The sequence below is a fragment of the Girardinichthys multiradiatus genome, chromosome 23 (genome assembly GCF_021462225.1).
Source record: "Girardinichthys multiradiatus isolate DD_20200921_A chromosome 23, DD_fGirMul_XY1, whole genome shotgun sequence".
Lineage (NCBI taxonomy): Eukaryota > Metazoa > Chordata > Actinopteri > Cyprinodontiformes > Goodeidae > Girardinichthys > Girardinichthys multiradiatus.
In genome coordinates this window covers 32,353,720-32,367,054 of record NC_061815.1, presented here as the reverse complement: position 1 = coordinate 32,367,054, position 13,335 = coordinate 32,353,720, and the positions used below count along the sequence as shown (strand labels likewise).

Below are 13,335 nucleotides of genomic sequence, written 5' to 3'. Positions count from 1 at the left end.
TATAAACTATTTATTCCCATTTCTGATGGTTTGTTTCTTATAACATCAAAGGCATCCATAGTACATTACAACCTCCATTTGTGAATGTGTTCACTCACTGTGTGAATGCAAAAATGGAGAGAAAAACATTGTTTTCACCTTACTTTGCTAATTGTAGTTATCACCACTGTTTTTCTAATTTGCGGCTGGAACGCAATGTAAACTGGTTTTATAGTATTCACAGCTTAAAGCACTGACTTCTGAGATATATTCAATGCACCACAAAATGCAATGGAATTTTGAAATCGGTTAAAAAAATGTTTCATAATAGTGATTATATTAATCTATTTTAACATTATATTTAGTATGGAACACCCTTTTTTTTGGTAATCATTTTAGTTAAGATTCATGTTCAAGTAAAAGAAAACACATTAGAGACTGGAAACACAAATGTCTATCTACACTCGGTTTTCTTCTGTTCAAAATGTTTTCAAAATTCCATCGTTTTCCAGGGTGTGAATATGGCTGTAGATTTTTTTATGTAAAAAAAAATGTTTCAGGTTATTTTCTCCAAAACTCTCTTGACAATATTTAGGGGTTTAACATCATTATTCTCAAAGCAATAAATCCCCTAAGAAACTGTTCCCTGAACCATTGCAACTAATCCAGAGACACAGCCACTCATGGCACACAGCAAAAGAGGTAGTGGCTTTGAATCCAATAAAAAATGAAGCAATAACAAGATTACCATATATGCATCTAAGCATATGTCCCCTAACATTTATCAGATTATTTCTCAAAAAAGTCAATCAATTTGCATGCTGCTGGTTGAAAATGACTGGGGTTTTAATGCATTTAATTACCAGAATATTCTAGAAATCTTTTTTTTTCCATGCCTTAGTTTTTTTTCTAAATTTGAAAGTTTGAAAATTCCACACAACAGATTTCCACCAAATATGTTTTCTCTCCATGTGTGAAGGATGGAGGTGAAAATGCAATACTGTACCTTTTTCAATAATCCTGTTACGTCCAGCCCACCTCAAGAACCCAGTGAATGCACAAAGAGCAATGTTTTCGCAACATGTTTATTGAAATAAAATCTGCTTTTAGCTGTAAAGAACATCGAAAACACTGTACAAATGTGTAAGACTGCCAAGACTGACCAAACAGAAAGCAGATCCATTGCATTGGCTCCACATACGCTGTACTTGACTGTGAAATGATGATGAAAATGAAAACATGTTTTATTGTGTGTGTGTGCGCGTGTACATGTGAGTCTTTGGTTTGGGTCTTCACATGGTGAATGTCTTTAAGAAGCAGGGAGGAACAATGACATGCCCTGGTTAGACTCACACACATCACACTGTAATGTTGCAACAAAAAAGAACCAGCAGATGAAAATGCATAAACAAACAAACAAAAATCTCACAACATTTGACACATCTTTCACATGTATGTACAGTCTGAGCATGACTACAACAACTTAATGTGATTGTCTCCGAGGGTTTTCAACAGTGCACGTGACAGTTTTAGTTTTCACCACTTCCCATCAAAGTAAAGCTACGTGACACCAGTTTGTCACAAGTGCTCGTCACAGTCACGCAGTTTATGACCACCATCTCACCCCTAATTTTTTTCTTACATTAATAGAGCAAGGCACTCTGGGTAAAAAAAGGCGAAAACGACCGCCTGGGAAAATTACCTGCCATCAATCTGTGCAAACAATTGACTTTTTAGCCCCAGTGATTGGGAACACGGCAAAATTAAAAGTCGTATTTCAGCCAACTTGGCAGGGAGTGCGGAGGTTAAGATTTGGTTGCATTTAGTCTTAGTGTACCTTTTCCTTCAAACTGTAGTGGCCTTTCATAATCCTACTTCCACATCCCCATCCTTCTTGTTCCCTTTTCTTTTCTATTTTCACTGCCTAGCTCCCTGACTGAGCTGAAATTACCTGAAATTGGTCTAAACTGGATGGAAACAGTAGAGTACTCCTCACCCTGTACAGTTTCTGGCCAAAGAAAGCCAAGAAACAATTAGAAAAGAAAAATCCTAGAATTCACAGTCACTCTTTGAAACACTTCAACAAGCTGATCCAGCCATAAAGAGCAGCTTTAAACTTAGAGAGTTTAAACTTAAAGAGTCAGCTCTCCAGAAAAAAAAAAAAAAAAAACAGAACAAAAATCAGACTTAATAAGGTTGTCAGTGTGAATGAAGCTTACAACAGCCAGAGGAAGAACTCCAGATTCAAAATACAACAAAACAAGAAAAACAACCAATCTCCTTCATTTGATCCTCTGCAAAAACAAGAAGCTAAACACAAAATAAAATAAATTAAAAACACAAAGGACACCAGGATGGACCAGCATAGGATATCCAATATGTGAAGTTGAATGAATAGTTTTGATTTATTCTTGGATACTATATTAAGATGTCTGGCCCCAGCCACACTACCCCAGATGTTTTTTTTTTAAATGAGATTTTTCCTCCATTTTGTTTGTTAAATAATCTGCAGGACTCCCATATTTGGTCAATCCTTAATGTTATCCTTCATATTTTGTACTCTCCACACTGAACTGAAAAGCAAAAACTGAACAGAACGGACATTGTGAACAGAACCAAACTTAAAGTAAAATGAACAAAGCTATTTAAAAGGGATGTTGTGCAAGGGAATCAGTGCAGCTTTGGTGGAAAAACATTGGCAGCATTGCCATGCAAGTCCCATCGCATCTACCACACCTCTTTGGTCCAACAGATGTTCTCCCCGGGGTACATAGTCATGTTTGCATAGTCTCCTACCTGTTTGTTGTTGTATTTGGGTGGGTTGGCCTTGTAGCTGTAATCCGAATATTGATCCGATCCCGTGGAGTTGTTATCGCCTGTTCCTACGAAGGTGTTGGTTGCAGGGAGGTCCTGAACAGCCTGGTGTTTCTTGGATGCAGAGGGTGACTGTGGTTGTAGCTGGATAGATGGCAAAGGAGAGTTGGACCTGTAGTGACGGCCCAGGTCTGGGCTTCCTGGTGGGTAATTAAGGGGCAGATGGATTCTGGGACTGTCATTGACATCATTAATGAGGTTAAACTTTAGGCCTTTCTGCAGACTTGCCTCCTCATCCTCTTCCAGTGGTTTGGTGGGTTTTGGAGCTTTGGGCTTTTTGCTCTTTTTCCCTTTCCCATTTTTTGGGCCCTGTTTGGGAGCATAGAGATCTTTGCTCTCCTTCTTCCCAGCTTGGTAACCACTCTTAGTATCTTTCTGAAGATGGTGTCTGATGACCACCACAGCTACAATGACCAGAATCACAACAGCAGCACCTGCAAGGCTTCCATACATAATGTTGTTTTGCTGACTGTAAGCATAGTTGGGGTCTCCTGCTATGTCTCTGTCCAGAGGTGTGTAAAGACTGTGACCCACCAGTGCCTCAATGAGGGATACATTGGATTTGGTTTCATTTACAAACACGTGGACTAAGGCAGTTGTGTGGCGAGGCGGTTTGCCTCGATCACTGACCCTCACGACAAGCCGATGAAGCCCATTGTGTTTCCCAGAGAATGCTTGTGCCAGTGTGATCTCCCCACTGGTGGGTGAGATTTGGAAAAGGCCGTAAGGGTTTCCTCCTGTGATTGAATAGTACAGCTCAGCATTGGGTCCAGCATCAATGTCCTCAGCCTCAACCACTTCCACATGTGTTTCTGGAGGTGTGACAGGTGTCAGGTAGGTGTAGGAGGAGTTGGATGGTTTGGTGACATAGGGGGCATTATCATTCTCATCTAAGACATTGATGGTCACACCTACATAGGAGGATCGAGGTGGTTCACCACCATCCACAGCTTTCAGACGGAAGGAGTAAGTGCTTTCCTTTTCACGGTCAAATGAAATGCTTGACAGGATAGTTCTTGTGTCATTTTGGATCAAAAACTTGCCATTATCAGGATCTACAAACAGTGTCACTCTGGAATTCTCCCCTTTATCAGCATCAGTCACAGTCACTACACCAACAGGATTTAGTGGAAGCATGTTCTCGATGACAGAAAAGCTGTAGCCATTCAGCATGAATTTGGGTTCATTGTCATTGCGGTCTAGAACATTTATCACCACTGTAGCAGTTCCAGTTTTACTTGGAAGACCCTTGTCGGCTGCTGCAACATGGAACTTATAGTGCTCACGTTCCTCTCGATCCAGTGTGTTTTTCACACGAATCTCCCCAGAGTTTGCATCAACCTCAAAAAGTCTGGTAGATTCAGGCTCAATTATGCTATAAATCATCTCTGCATTGATGCCACTGTCTGCATCTGTGGCCACAACGTCTAGCACTCTGTCACCTGGCTGGTTGCCCTCAGGAAAGTCCACTTCAACCAGTGCCGGAGAAAATGTTGGTGTGTTGTCATTCATGTCTGTGACTTGGACTTTGAGAGAATTGGTGCTTGACAGAGCTGGGTTACCGGAATCCACAGCAACTATTTCAATTCTGTAATCCTTAATACGTTCATAATCCAGCAGGGTAGTTGTCTGCAGGAAGTATTTTCTCTTCCGATCATTGGCTGACTCGCTAGCAGGTCTGAGTTGGAATGGGACGTCACCGGCAACCACACATGTCACAACAGCGTTTTCCCCTTCATCACGGTCTGACACCTGCACTAGTGCTACCGGTGTACCGATCGGCATGTCTTCAGAGATGTTGGCCACACTGTCTTGGTGGATGACCAACCCAATACCACGGATCTCTATTGCTGGTGCATTGTCATTTTGGTCCTTGACAATGATGGTCACTAGGACTTTGGAAATCTTGGAATTAGGCCCACGGTCTCTGGCGACCACAAAGAACTTGAGAAAGCTGGTTTCTTCTCTGTCTACCAGACCTTTGACGTAAATCGTTCCAGTTGCGCGGTCAATACGCAGAAGCCTCTGGACAGTCTCGGATGCTTGATGGAGGGTATAGTCAATTTCTCCGTTGGTGCCAGTGTCAGCGTCATTGGCTCGAACCTACAAATGTAAAAATACATTATATTATCACCTAAAAATACATGGAAATCTTCAGGTTTTAAGAAAAATAGAAAGTGTCAATTGTTACAACACACAATACAAATCTGAATTTCATTTGACTAATTTTGAGTCAATTTGTAGTCAGACATTACTTTGAACCTTAATATCCTACTTTCTTAATACAAGCTCAGTTACATTTAAATGATCATTTGGCTTGTTTGACTTACAAAGAGTCACAACCATTAGCCATGCAACAGTACAAAGCCCTGTTTTTCTGAGGTGGCGGAAGTTTCTGCTGTGTGGAAGCATAATAGACTATCAAAGCTGAGTGCACACACCCACACAACAACATCTAACGGCCATGCAGCGGGTCATAGGCATCTAATGGGCAGATGAGTGAATGTTAATGTTTCTCTCATTATGAGAAAAGCCCTGGCTCCTCTGGGCCCATTAGGAGAACAGGGAGGACAGACAAACATCAGCCACAATCTGGTTTCACATGTCCAAACCTAAACTAAATGGAGGTAATTAGTCAATTAGAGTGTAGGAGTAGTTAGCAAAATATCACTTAGGTTGAGCTTGTTAGGATGCCTCTATGTCAACACATCTAATGCTTTTTAATTGTATTTATTCAATGTCAAGGCTGCATTGATGGATGTAGCTTGTCATGAAATGATATACAATCAGACAGGTTTTCTAAACATCTCAGGTACTGCTTGCTCAGCAGTTCTCCAGCCTTTACCTGGAACTTACAGTAATGAAATTAGGGTTTTTAAATCTTAAGGCCAATTACTCCTTTAAAGCATCGGTGAATCTGAGCCAACCCTGCACTCAGCAAAATAATCTTTTAAAAAGTCCTTAAAAAGAAGAAAAAAAATATATCTGCTAATGGGACAGGATGATTTGAGCCCCATAACATGGACAATAAAATTCAAGTTTGGGCCAAGGACACAACATTTCTTTTTTCCAGCAGCAAGAGGAATGTTTTTATTGGCTTTTAATCAAAGTGTAAGATGAAACCACTGCCTTATCTAAAGGATAATTACAATGTTAAATTAAGAAGGTTAACGAAGACAAAAAAGACAGGCAATAAGGGCAAGGTTACCAAAACCCCAACATCATCACCACCTTCTTGTTTTAGAGATGTAGCTATTTTTTCTTGTCAGTTCTTTACAGTTCAAGTAATACTAATAAATAAAGTCTTTTATGAGTGTGTTTATGTGATTGATTCATTTTTGGGGAAGAGAACTCTAAAGACTTTGAGGCTTTATTTTTATTTACATAATAAAACTATTGTTTTACCACTGTTTTCTCTGCACTGAATGAACCTGGATACAAGGTCCTTATCCATGTTAGTCTATTTTGCAATAAGACAGGCAAAGGATATTTTTGAAGATTTTTTCAAGTATTTTTAATCTTTGTTTTAAACCAAGCTGACCTGTTCTTCATAAAGTAAATTACATGAGTAATTCTTTATTCAGCCTGTAAGTTAAATAGGACCAGGTCATGTTTATATGTCACACATAGTTCAACTTGCTTATGTCTCCTTTTATTTATATTTGATACAATAACTAAATCCTAATGATAAAAATGAGACAGTGGTCAATCATATTTTTGCACTAGGAAATATAACCTACTTTCATTTATTAGAAAGGTGCTTATTTATATCCTTTAACAAAGGCAAGGTATTGTACATCGTGCCAGAAATGCTAAGACTCTCAAAGGGATCATTCTTGTAAACTTTACTATGACATTGTTCATAGTTTTCCTCTGTCCTGGATTAATTTAAAACATTATATTCAATACACTCAAATGGTCATATAACTTAAGCGAAGTTAAACTGTGAATATAACTTTAGGTACAAATAATAGATTCCCTGTGAAACTATTTTAACAGGTTGCCACATGATAAATGTCTGATTTCCTGTCTGTTCAAAATCACCCACCCTGACAGACAATCACCAGAACATCCTAAGTGACTGCAGAAGTACCTGATCCGAGACAGGTAGGGTAAAGATAAAAGAACCTAAAAGCAAAATAATAATTTTGCCTGCTGATGGATTTTGTTTCCCCTCCAGATTGTCTTTAAACAGCAGATATAATCAAACAGCAGTGAATTATTGACAGCCGGTGAGAATTGTGTATTGAACAGAGGGGCTGCTAGGGCACAGGGTCTCTCTGATGAGGCCAGAGCCGCTTTGGCTGCTCTCCAAGGCAAATCTGTCCAAGCACACAGCAAGTATAAACACTTTTTATGTCTCAGTTAACAATTACCCTGCAAGGTTGCCTAGTGTCCCTACATAGCCAACCAGGATCTCTGCACATTTTAGGTGATTAATAATTGATCAATAGTAAAAAAAAAAATTAAATTAAACTGTTTCAGACGATTGTCTCTCATACTGGAAAGCAACCGCAGAGATAATCCATCATGGTTTACATTCTGCCTAGTTCATTGTTGAGTAAATAACACTATAATTACATGGAAAATCAATGTGGACTCTTCAAATTGTTCTGAATTGCATCTTTTACATTATTAATCAGCACGATCCTAAAGTAATATTGTTGTTTAATGGTCCTTTATGGGAATTTAGCTGTTAGATTAGAGATCCTAGTCAGTATACTCGGGGAGGATTTGGTCTTTAATAAGATCAAGATCTGTACACAGGAATCTCTGGAAGCAGTCTTTAAGCTGGTTAATATGAGTGTTTGGATCTGACAAATCAATTTTGGTCAATTATAATGCATCCTGTTTAATTTGTCTCCTTTATCACACCTTTCTAATCACTTTGAAGTAGGCAAGAGTGAATTCAGGGATAAACGTCACAAATTTGATTTAAAATGTAACTGTGGAGTAAACGGCACCAAAATTTACCTCATAAAGTATTGTAGTATATTTTCTTATCCTATACACAGTTATCTGTGTATTATTATTTAAAAGGGGCTTTAGAAATATGTTTCACCAAAATATGAAGACATAGTGAATACCCAGGCTCACTGAATAAAACGTCCGGCTATTTTCTGAGTTTCATCTCAAAGAAAATGAGTTAACGCATGCACAAGTGGCTATGCTCCTTTTAAAGACTGAGTCAAAGCTAGGGATATACTTGTCTACACAGTCATTGGACATTTCAAGCAGGTCCGGGTCGTCCGTCATCATTGTCCCACTGCCTTTATACAGCATCACTTCTCAAATGCACGCTAAGTGAAATGAATTCTGAGGCTCTCTGAAATGCAATGAGCCCCATCCGGAGCAATAATACCAATAAGCCCCATGGATAATCTCATGACTGACTCAGATTAAGTCATGCACATCGAGTTGGAAGACTGGCTGGTCGGCCCATGCTGCAACCATAGGGAAGCAGGGAAACATGGAGAGCACAAGATGACACGGTGAGCTGGGTTAGTCAGGTTGTTGTGGAGTTGCCCAACCGAACAGCGGCGTCCTGCTCTGCCAGCTGACGCAACATTGCAGACCGGCGCCGGTCCCAGGGCTCAAAGGTGAAGTCAAATCTGTGGTTAATATGTGACTACACACAGCAATCCCACGCCCTGCTTCACCTCCACTGCACCATCTGTCTGTACGGATAATTGAGCAGCATATTATGTGCAGTCAGTGTGCCGAGTTGTCCTGCAGCTCTCAGACTTTATCACCAACAAGGCCAAAGTTTAACTGGATTGTTTGGTGATGGAGGAAACTCTGGATTGCTGATCAACAGCAGCTATGCATGGGCACAACTTCAATCACGTACAATATCTATTGCAACAAGTAATACGAACACAACTTCAATAGTGATAGATAAAGGTGTTTTTATTTTAGAAAAATGTTTTTCCTGTTTTATACACCACAGCTATTTTCTTAATTATTTTGTCCCACAGTTCTGAAACTGTTCCTATGAGGAAGAGAATACCTGTTTAATTTAATTGCCTGAACCACTGACCTGGAGGAAAAATCTCAGTTGATCTGGGAGCTATAATATTTACACCAACGGACATCAGGGCCATGATTTATTATTAACAACCTATAACAAGATGACATATGGTGGAGGTGTCTGAGACAGTGCGGTATCTTGAATATTTCAAGCTCTGAACAGTTAGGGAATTCCAAGACAGTGTTATCTTGTCTTGAATAAATATATTCATGTTTTCCCATTCTTTAAATCCACATTGTAAACAGCTTTAGAAATAGAAAATATTCTAAATCAAAATTTTCCTGCATATAGGTACATCTCAATAAATTACAATAGCATCAAAGAGTTGTTTTATTTCTGTAATTCAATTCTAAAAGTGAATCTATGTTTTGAATATATTCAGTACACACTGACATATTTCAAGCATTCATGTCAGAGAATTTTGACAATTATGATTAACAGCTGAAGAAAACATAAAGTCAGTTGCTCTCAAATCTACAAGATTACATGTGACCATTAAAAATGAATTTTAATAGCTAAATGTTATGTTTTGGCCTACACAGCTGTTGTTGGCTGGTCAGAGTGCTGTATCCAAGAATGTTAATAGAAAGTTGAGTGGAAGAAAAAGGTGTGGTGAAAAAGGATAACCAAGGCCTTGAGATGATTGTGAAGCAAATCCCTTTCACACCCATTGATTTAGAAAGATCTCAATGCATATAGTATGTACATATTTCTTTACATAATTAGATATGTTGGAAGGTAAGTTCATTTACATTAGGAAAGGCAGATACAGATCATTTACATAGCATTCACCTATGCAGAGTTTCAAAAGGCATTGACTCCAACCGGAGTCAGTGCTTCAAGAGTCAACACATACAGATGTATCCGGGATATGGCCTACAACTGTCGCGTTCCTTAACCAGAGACAACAGAAGCTTTTTACCAGGGTTGATGCAGCAATTCATGTAAAATAACTCCTGACCGGAGTATTGAGTATATATAGTGTGCAGTTCATGAAGTTTTTATAAGTAGGCTGAAAATTCTGTAGTAACACATTTTTTATTGGTAATATTTTATGTACCGTATTTTCCGCACTATAAGGTGCACTTAAAAACCTTTAATTTATTTCAAAAAATGACAGTGCGCCTTGTAATCCGGAGCGCCTTATATATGGATCAATTGGTTAATTGGTTGATCCATACTGGTTGTACACGGCGCTCTGTCAAAATGTTTCAGTACGACTGGTAAACTACAAAGCCGCACCGCTTGCAGCATTACGGCTATCGTAGTCAGGGGCGTCGCCGAAGTAATAGCAATAAACACCTGTACTGTGCTTACTCCTAGTCCAACACCACTTGTGTGTGTATAACGTTTGAATGTACTATTGCAGGAATTGCCTGAACTATATGTGATTAGAAGCTCAGTGTGTGGGGTGTATGTTTCGTGTGTGTGTATGGAAGATGTTGACATTACTCCTCCGGACAGAGGTGGCGCTGTGTGCTGCCGTAGCTGAGAATCAAGAGTGAAGGAGTGACATCGGTATTATTGTGTGTGTGTGGGGTGGGTAGAGACGGCGACCGGAGCAGCGGTGTATGAGTCTGTAAGCCCTGTGTTTTTACGTGCTGCAAAGTCATTAAAAAGAACCCCGAATCTCGTCAACAACTCAGTGTTTTGATGCTGTTTCTTCATGCTCAACTCAGCAACGTATGAGTGAGGGAGTTAACCCCGAGGAAACTAGTAACTTCGGCCCTGGAGAAAGCGTCTCCCCTGTGTCATCAGACTACGGTCAGGGGACAGAAACAGGAAAGGTTAACAGTACTAGCGTTTGATTTAGTGCATCAAACTGTTTCTTTTACGTGTTTACTGAATCAGGGAAAAGTTCCCTTTCACGTTTTAACTAACGTTTGATTTCAACTTCAACTTCATAGACTCCAATGCATTCCTAACGTGCGGTTGGCTCTATTCAATATAATTCTATGTAGAGGAGACCTTACCATAAGAGTGAATGGAGTTATCAGAACGCTGGTTTGTAGTGTATTAATAAAGTTTGACTGACTGACTTATCTGACTGTTTTGTTGACATTCTCTTTAGCACAGCTCCATCTAGTGGATGCATAACGCAACCCCAGTCAAACGTTTGACTGCAGTAGCTTCTATTCTATGCGCCTTATAATCCGGTGCGCCCTATATATGAAAAAAGTTCTAAAATAGGCCATTCATTGAAGGTGCGCCTTATAATCCGGTGCGCCTTATAGTGTGGAAAATACGGTAATATAATTTTTTTTTTCAGAAATGTAATTTTTGGTTTTCATTGACTATAAGCCACAATTATTCAAATCAACTGAAATTAATGCTTAAAAACATCACTCTGAGTCTAATAAATCAACGTATAAGTTTCACTTTTTTTAATTAAATTACTAAAATAAATTAATTTCAGGAAATTCTAATAAAATGCACCTGTAGTTATTAAAATAGATGAATATTTAGAACTTTCCAAACCCAAAATAAAATTTCCACAGAACATGATTTGCATGTAACGATGATTAAAACTTTTTTAACACACCAGAAGTAATTAAATGCATACTATGTTAAAATTTAGTACCTCTCTGGAAAATAAATTTTAACAGTAAGCAGACATCTAAACTACTTTGTTCACTCACCTGCAACACAGAATGTCCCAGTGGGCTGTTCTCTGGCAGTTCAGCCTCATAGTGATTTCTCTCGAACTTTGGAGCATTGTCGTTCTGATCAGTCACGGTGACTCGAAGCAGAGCGCTGCTTGCTCTCGGTGGCTTCCCTCCATCCACAACCCGAATATTCAGATCGTATGAGTCCTTCTTCTCACGATCCAGGTTGCCCATGATTATCAGCTGTGGAAGCTTCTCATCTGTGTCCAAAGTGACCTGCAGGTTGAAGAGTTGAACAGCGTCTGGTCCAGTGCTCAGAGAGTACTCGGCCACCCCATTAGAGCCAGAGTCCTTATCGGTGGCCATTGGGATGGAAAAGAGAGCGCCAATGTGCGTATTTTCTGGAATAGCCAGGGAAAGGATGGGTGAGGCGAACTGCGGCGTGTTGTCATTGATATCCAGCACCTCAATAAGACCTTCGATCAGCCGCGGTCCAGATCCGATCCCTTTCACCATGTCGGTGATCGACACCTCAAACTCCAGGAAGCATTTGTCATCAAACAGGTTTTGGCAGTCACTCAGGGTCTCACGGTCAATAGGAATCTCGGTGGTGTAGATGTCCCCGGTTTTGCCGTCCACCCTCAGGTACGGGGCACCCACCTCTAGCTTGTACAGATGTCCAGTGTCGGGAAGGCCTTTGTCTGCAGCCAGGCTGCCGATCAACGTGTTGGGAGGTTGCTCCTCAGGAACTCGATACAGAATATCTGTAGGCACAGCGCTGCAGGAAACCATTAGGATGACAGCCAGGAGCAAGAAAATGTCCCACCTCAGGAACGCCATGCCTCTGCCGGACATCGCTCTGAAAGAGAAAGAGTCGGGAATAATGAAAGTGAGACTGACTGTCATCATATCCAAGAAAAATATATGCAGCAAGATATATATATATATATATTTATTTTTTTCTTGATCTCTTGCACAACCTTCCGCCAAAAGGTATTTTTAAAGTAGTTCATGTCTGGGACTCCTGTACAGAATCAACCACATGTTTGTGTCAGTGTTGCTGAGTCATATATTCTTACTATTACATTTTAACTGGTGCCAGTTGGAACCTTTAAATTCCTTACTGGGTCCCTTTAGTCAAAATATTTATTTAGGGGGTTCAGCTACTGTTCTTTGTTTTTCACTATTTCCACTCCATCACTATAACCTCATAGGAACAATTCCATGTGCTGCAGAATATTTGGGTCTCTCCTAGCCAATTAAGATCATCATGTTGCATTACGATTATATGTGATGAGTCCAGGCCTTGAAATAATGAGGTTTTATTTGCAGTAAATTTCAGACTCTGTCTGACCTTGCGGTCTCTCAGAAGGAAGCAGTCTGAGCAGTTAAATGCAAATGTTTTTACTCACGAGTTGACTTCCTCACCTTATGTTCAGACTGCTACATCTAAGCCAGAGTTTTCTGATATGAGCTCTTTCTTTCTCTCCTTTATCTCTGCACCGCTTTTTTTTTTTCTTGGCAGTAAATCATCTCAGCTGTGTGTGCTGTTGGGGTATCTTGGTCACGGAGGGTAATCAATATTTTTTAAACAAAAATTTAATTTCGAAACAAATGCTGAGCAGAGAACAGGAAGTCTCTTCAAACAGGTTGTGTACATGTGGGAGTGAAGGCTTGTGTTTCCTGTGTGTGTTACTTCTCCTATGGAGTGACTGGCATAGACAGAAGATGTGTTTGCAGGAAGTCACTATGGCATTATATAAATCAACTCAGTGTTTCAGCTAGTGTTTAAGCTTGCAAACATGTAACATCAAATGTAAAACATTGGAGCATTTCCACTGAGAA

The 13,335-nt window shown here is 39.8% G+C and overlaps 1 protein-coding gene across 5 annotated transcripts in view; it reads right to left on the bottom strand.

Annotated features, from left to right (window-relative positions):
• LOC124860451 (protocadherin-1-like) overlaps positions 1-13,335 on the bottom strand; it is a 261,838-nt gene that overhangs the window by 230,743 nt on the left and 17,760 nt on the right. For all 5 annotated transcript variants that reach the window (XR_007036359.1, XM_047353788.1, XM_047353790.1 and 2 more), the window contains exons 2-3: positions 11,524-12,349; positions 2,776-4,956 (exon numbers count right to left, since the gene is read on the bottom strand). Coding sequence is in view for 4 of the 5 variants with exons in the window: in XM_047353788.1 (XP_047209744.1) it covers positions 2,776-4,956; positions 11,524-12,345 (3,003 nt within the window). In the remaining variant the exon portion in view is untranslated. The remainder of the gene's footprint in view (positions 1-2,775; positions 4,957-11,523; positions 12,350-13,335) is intronic.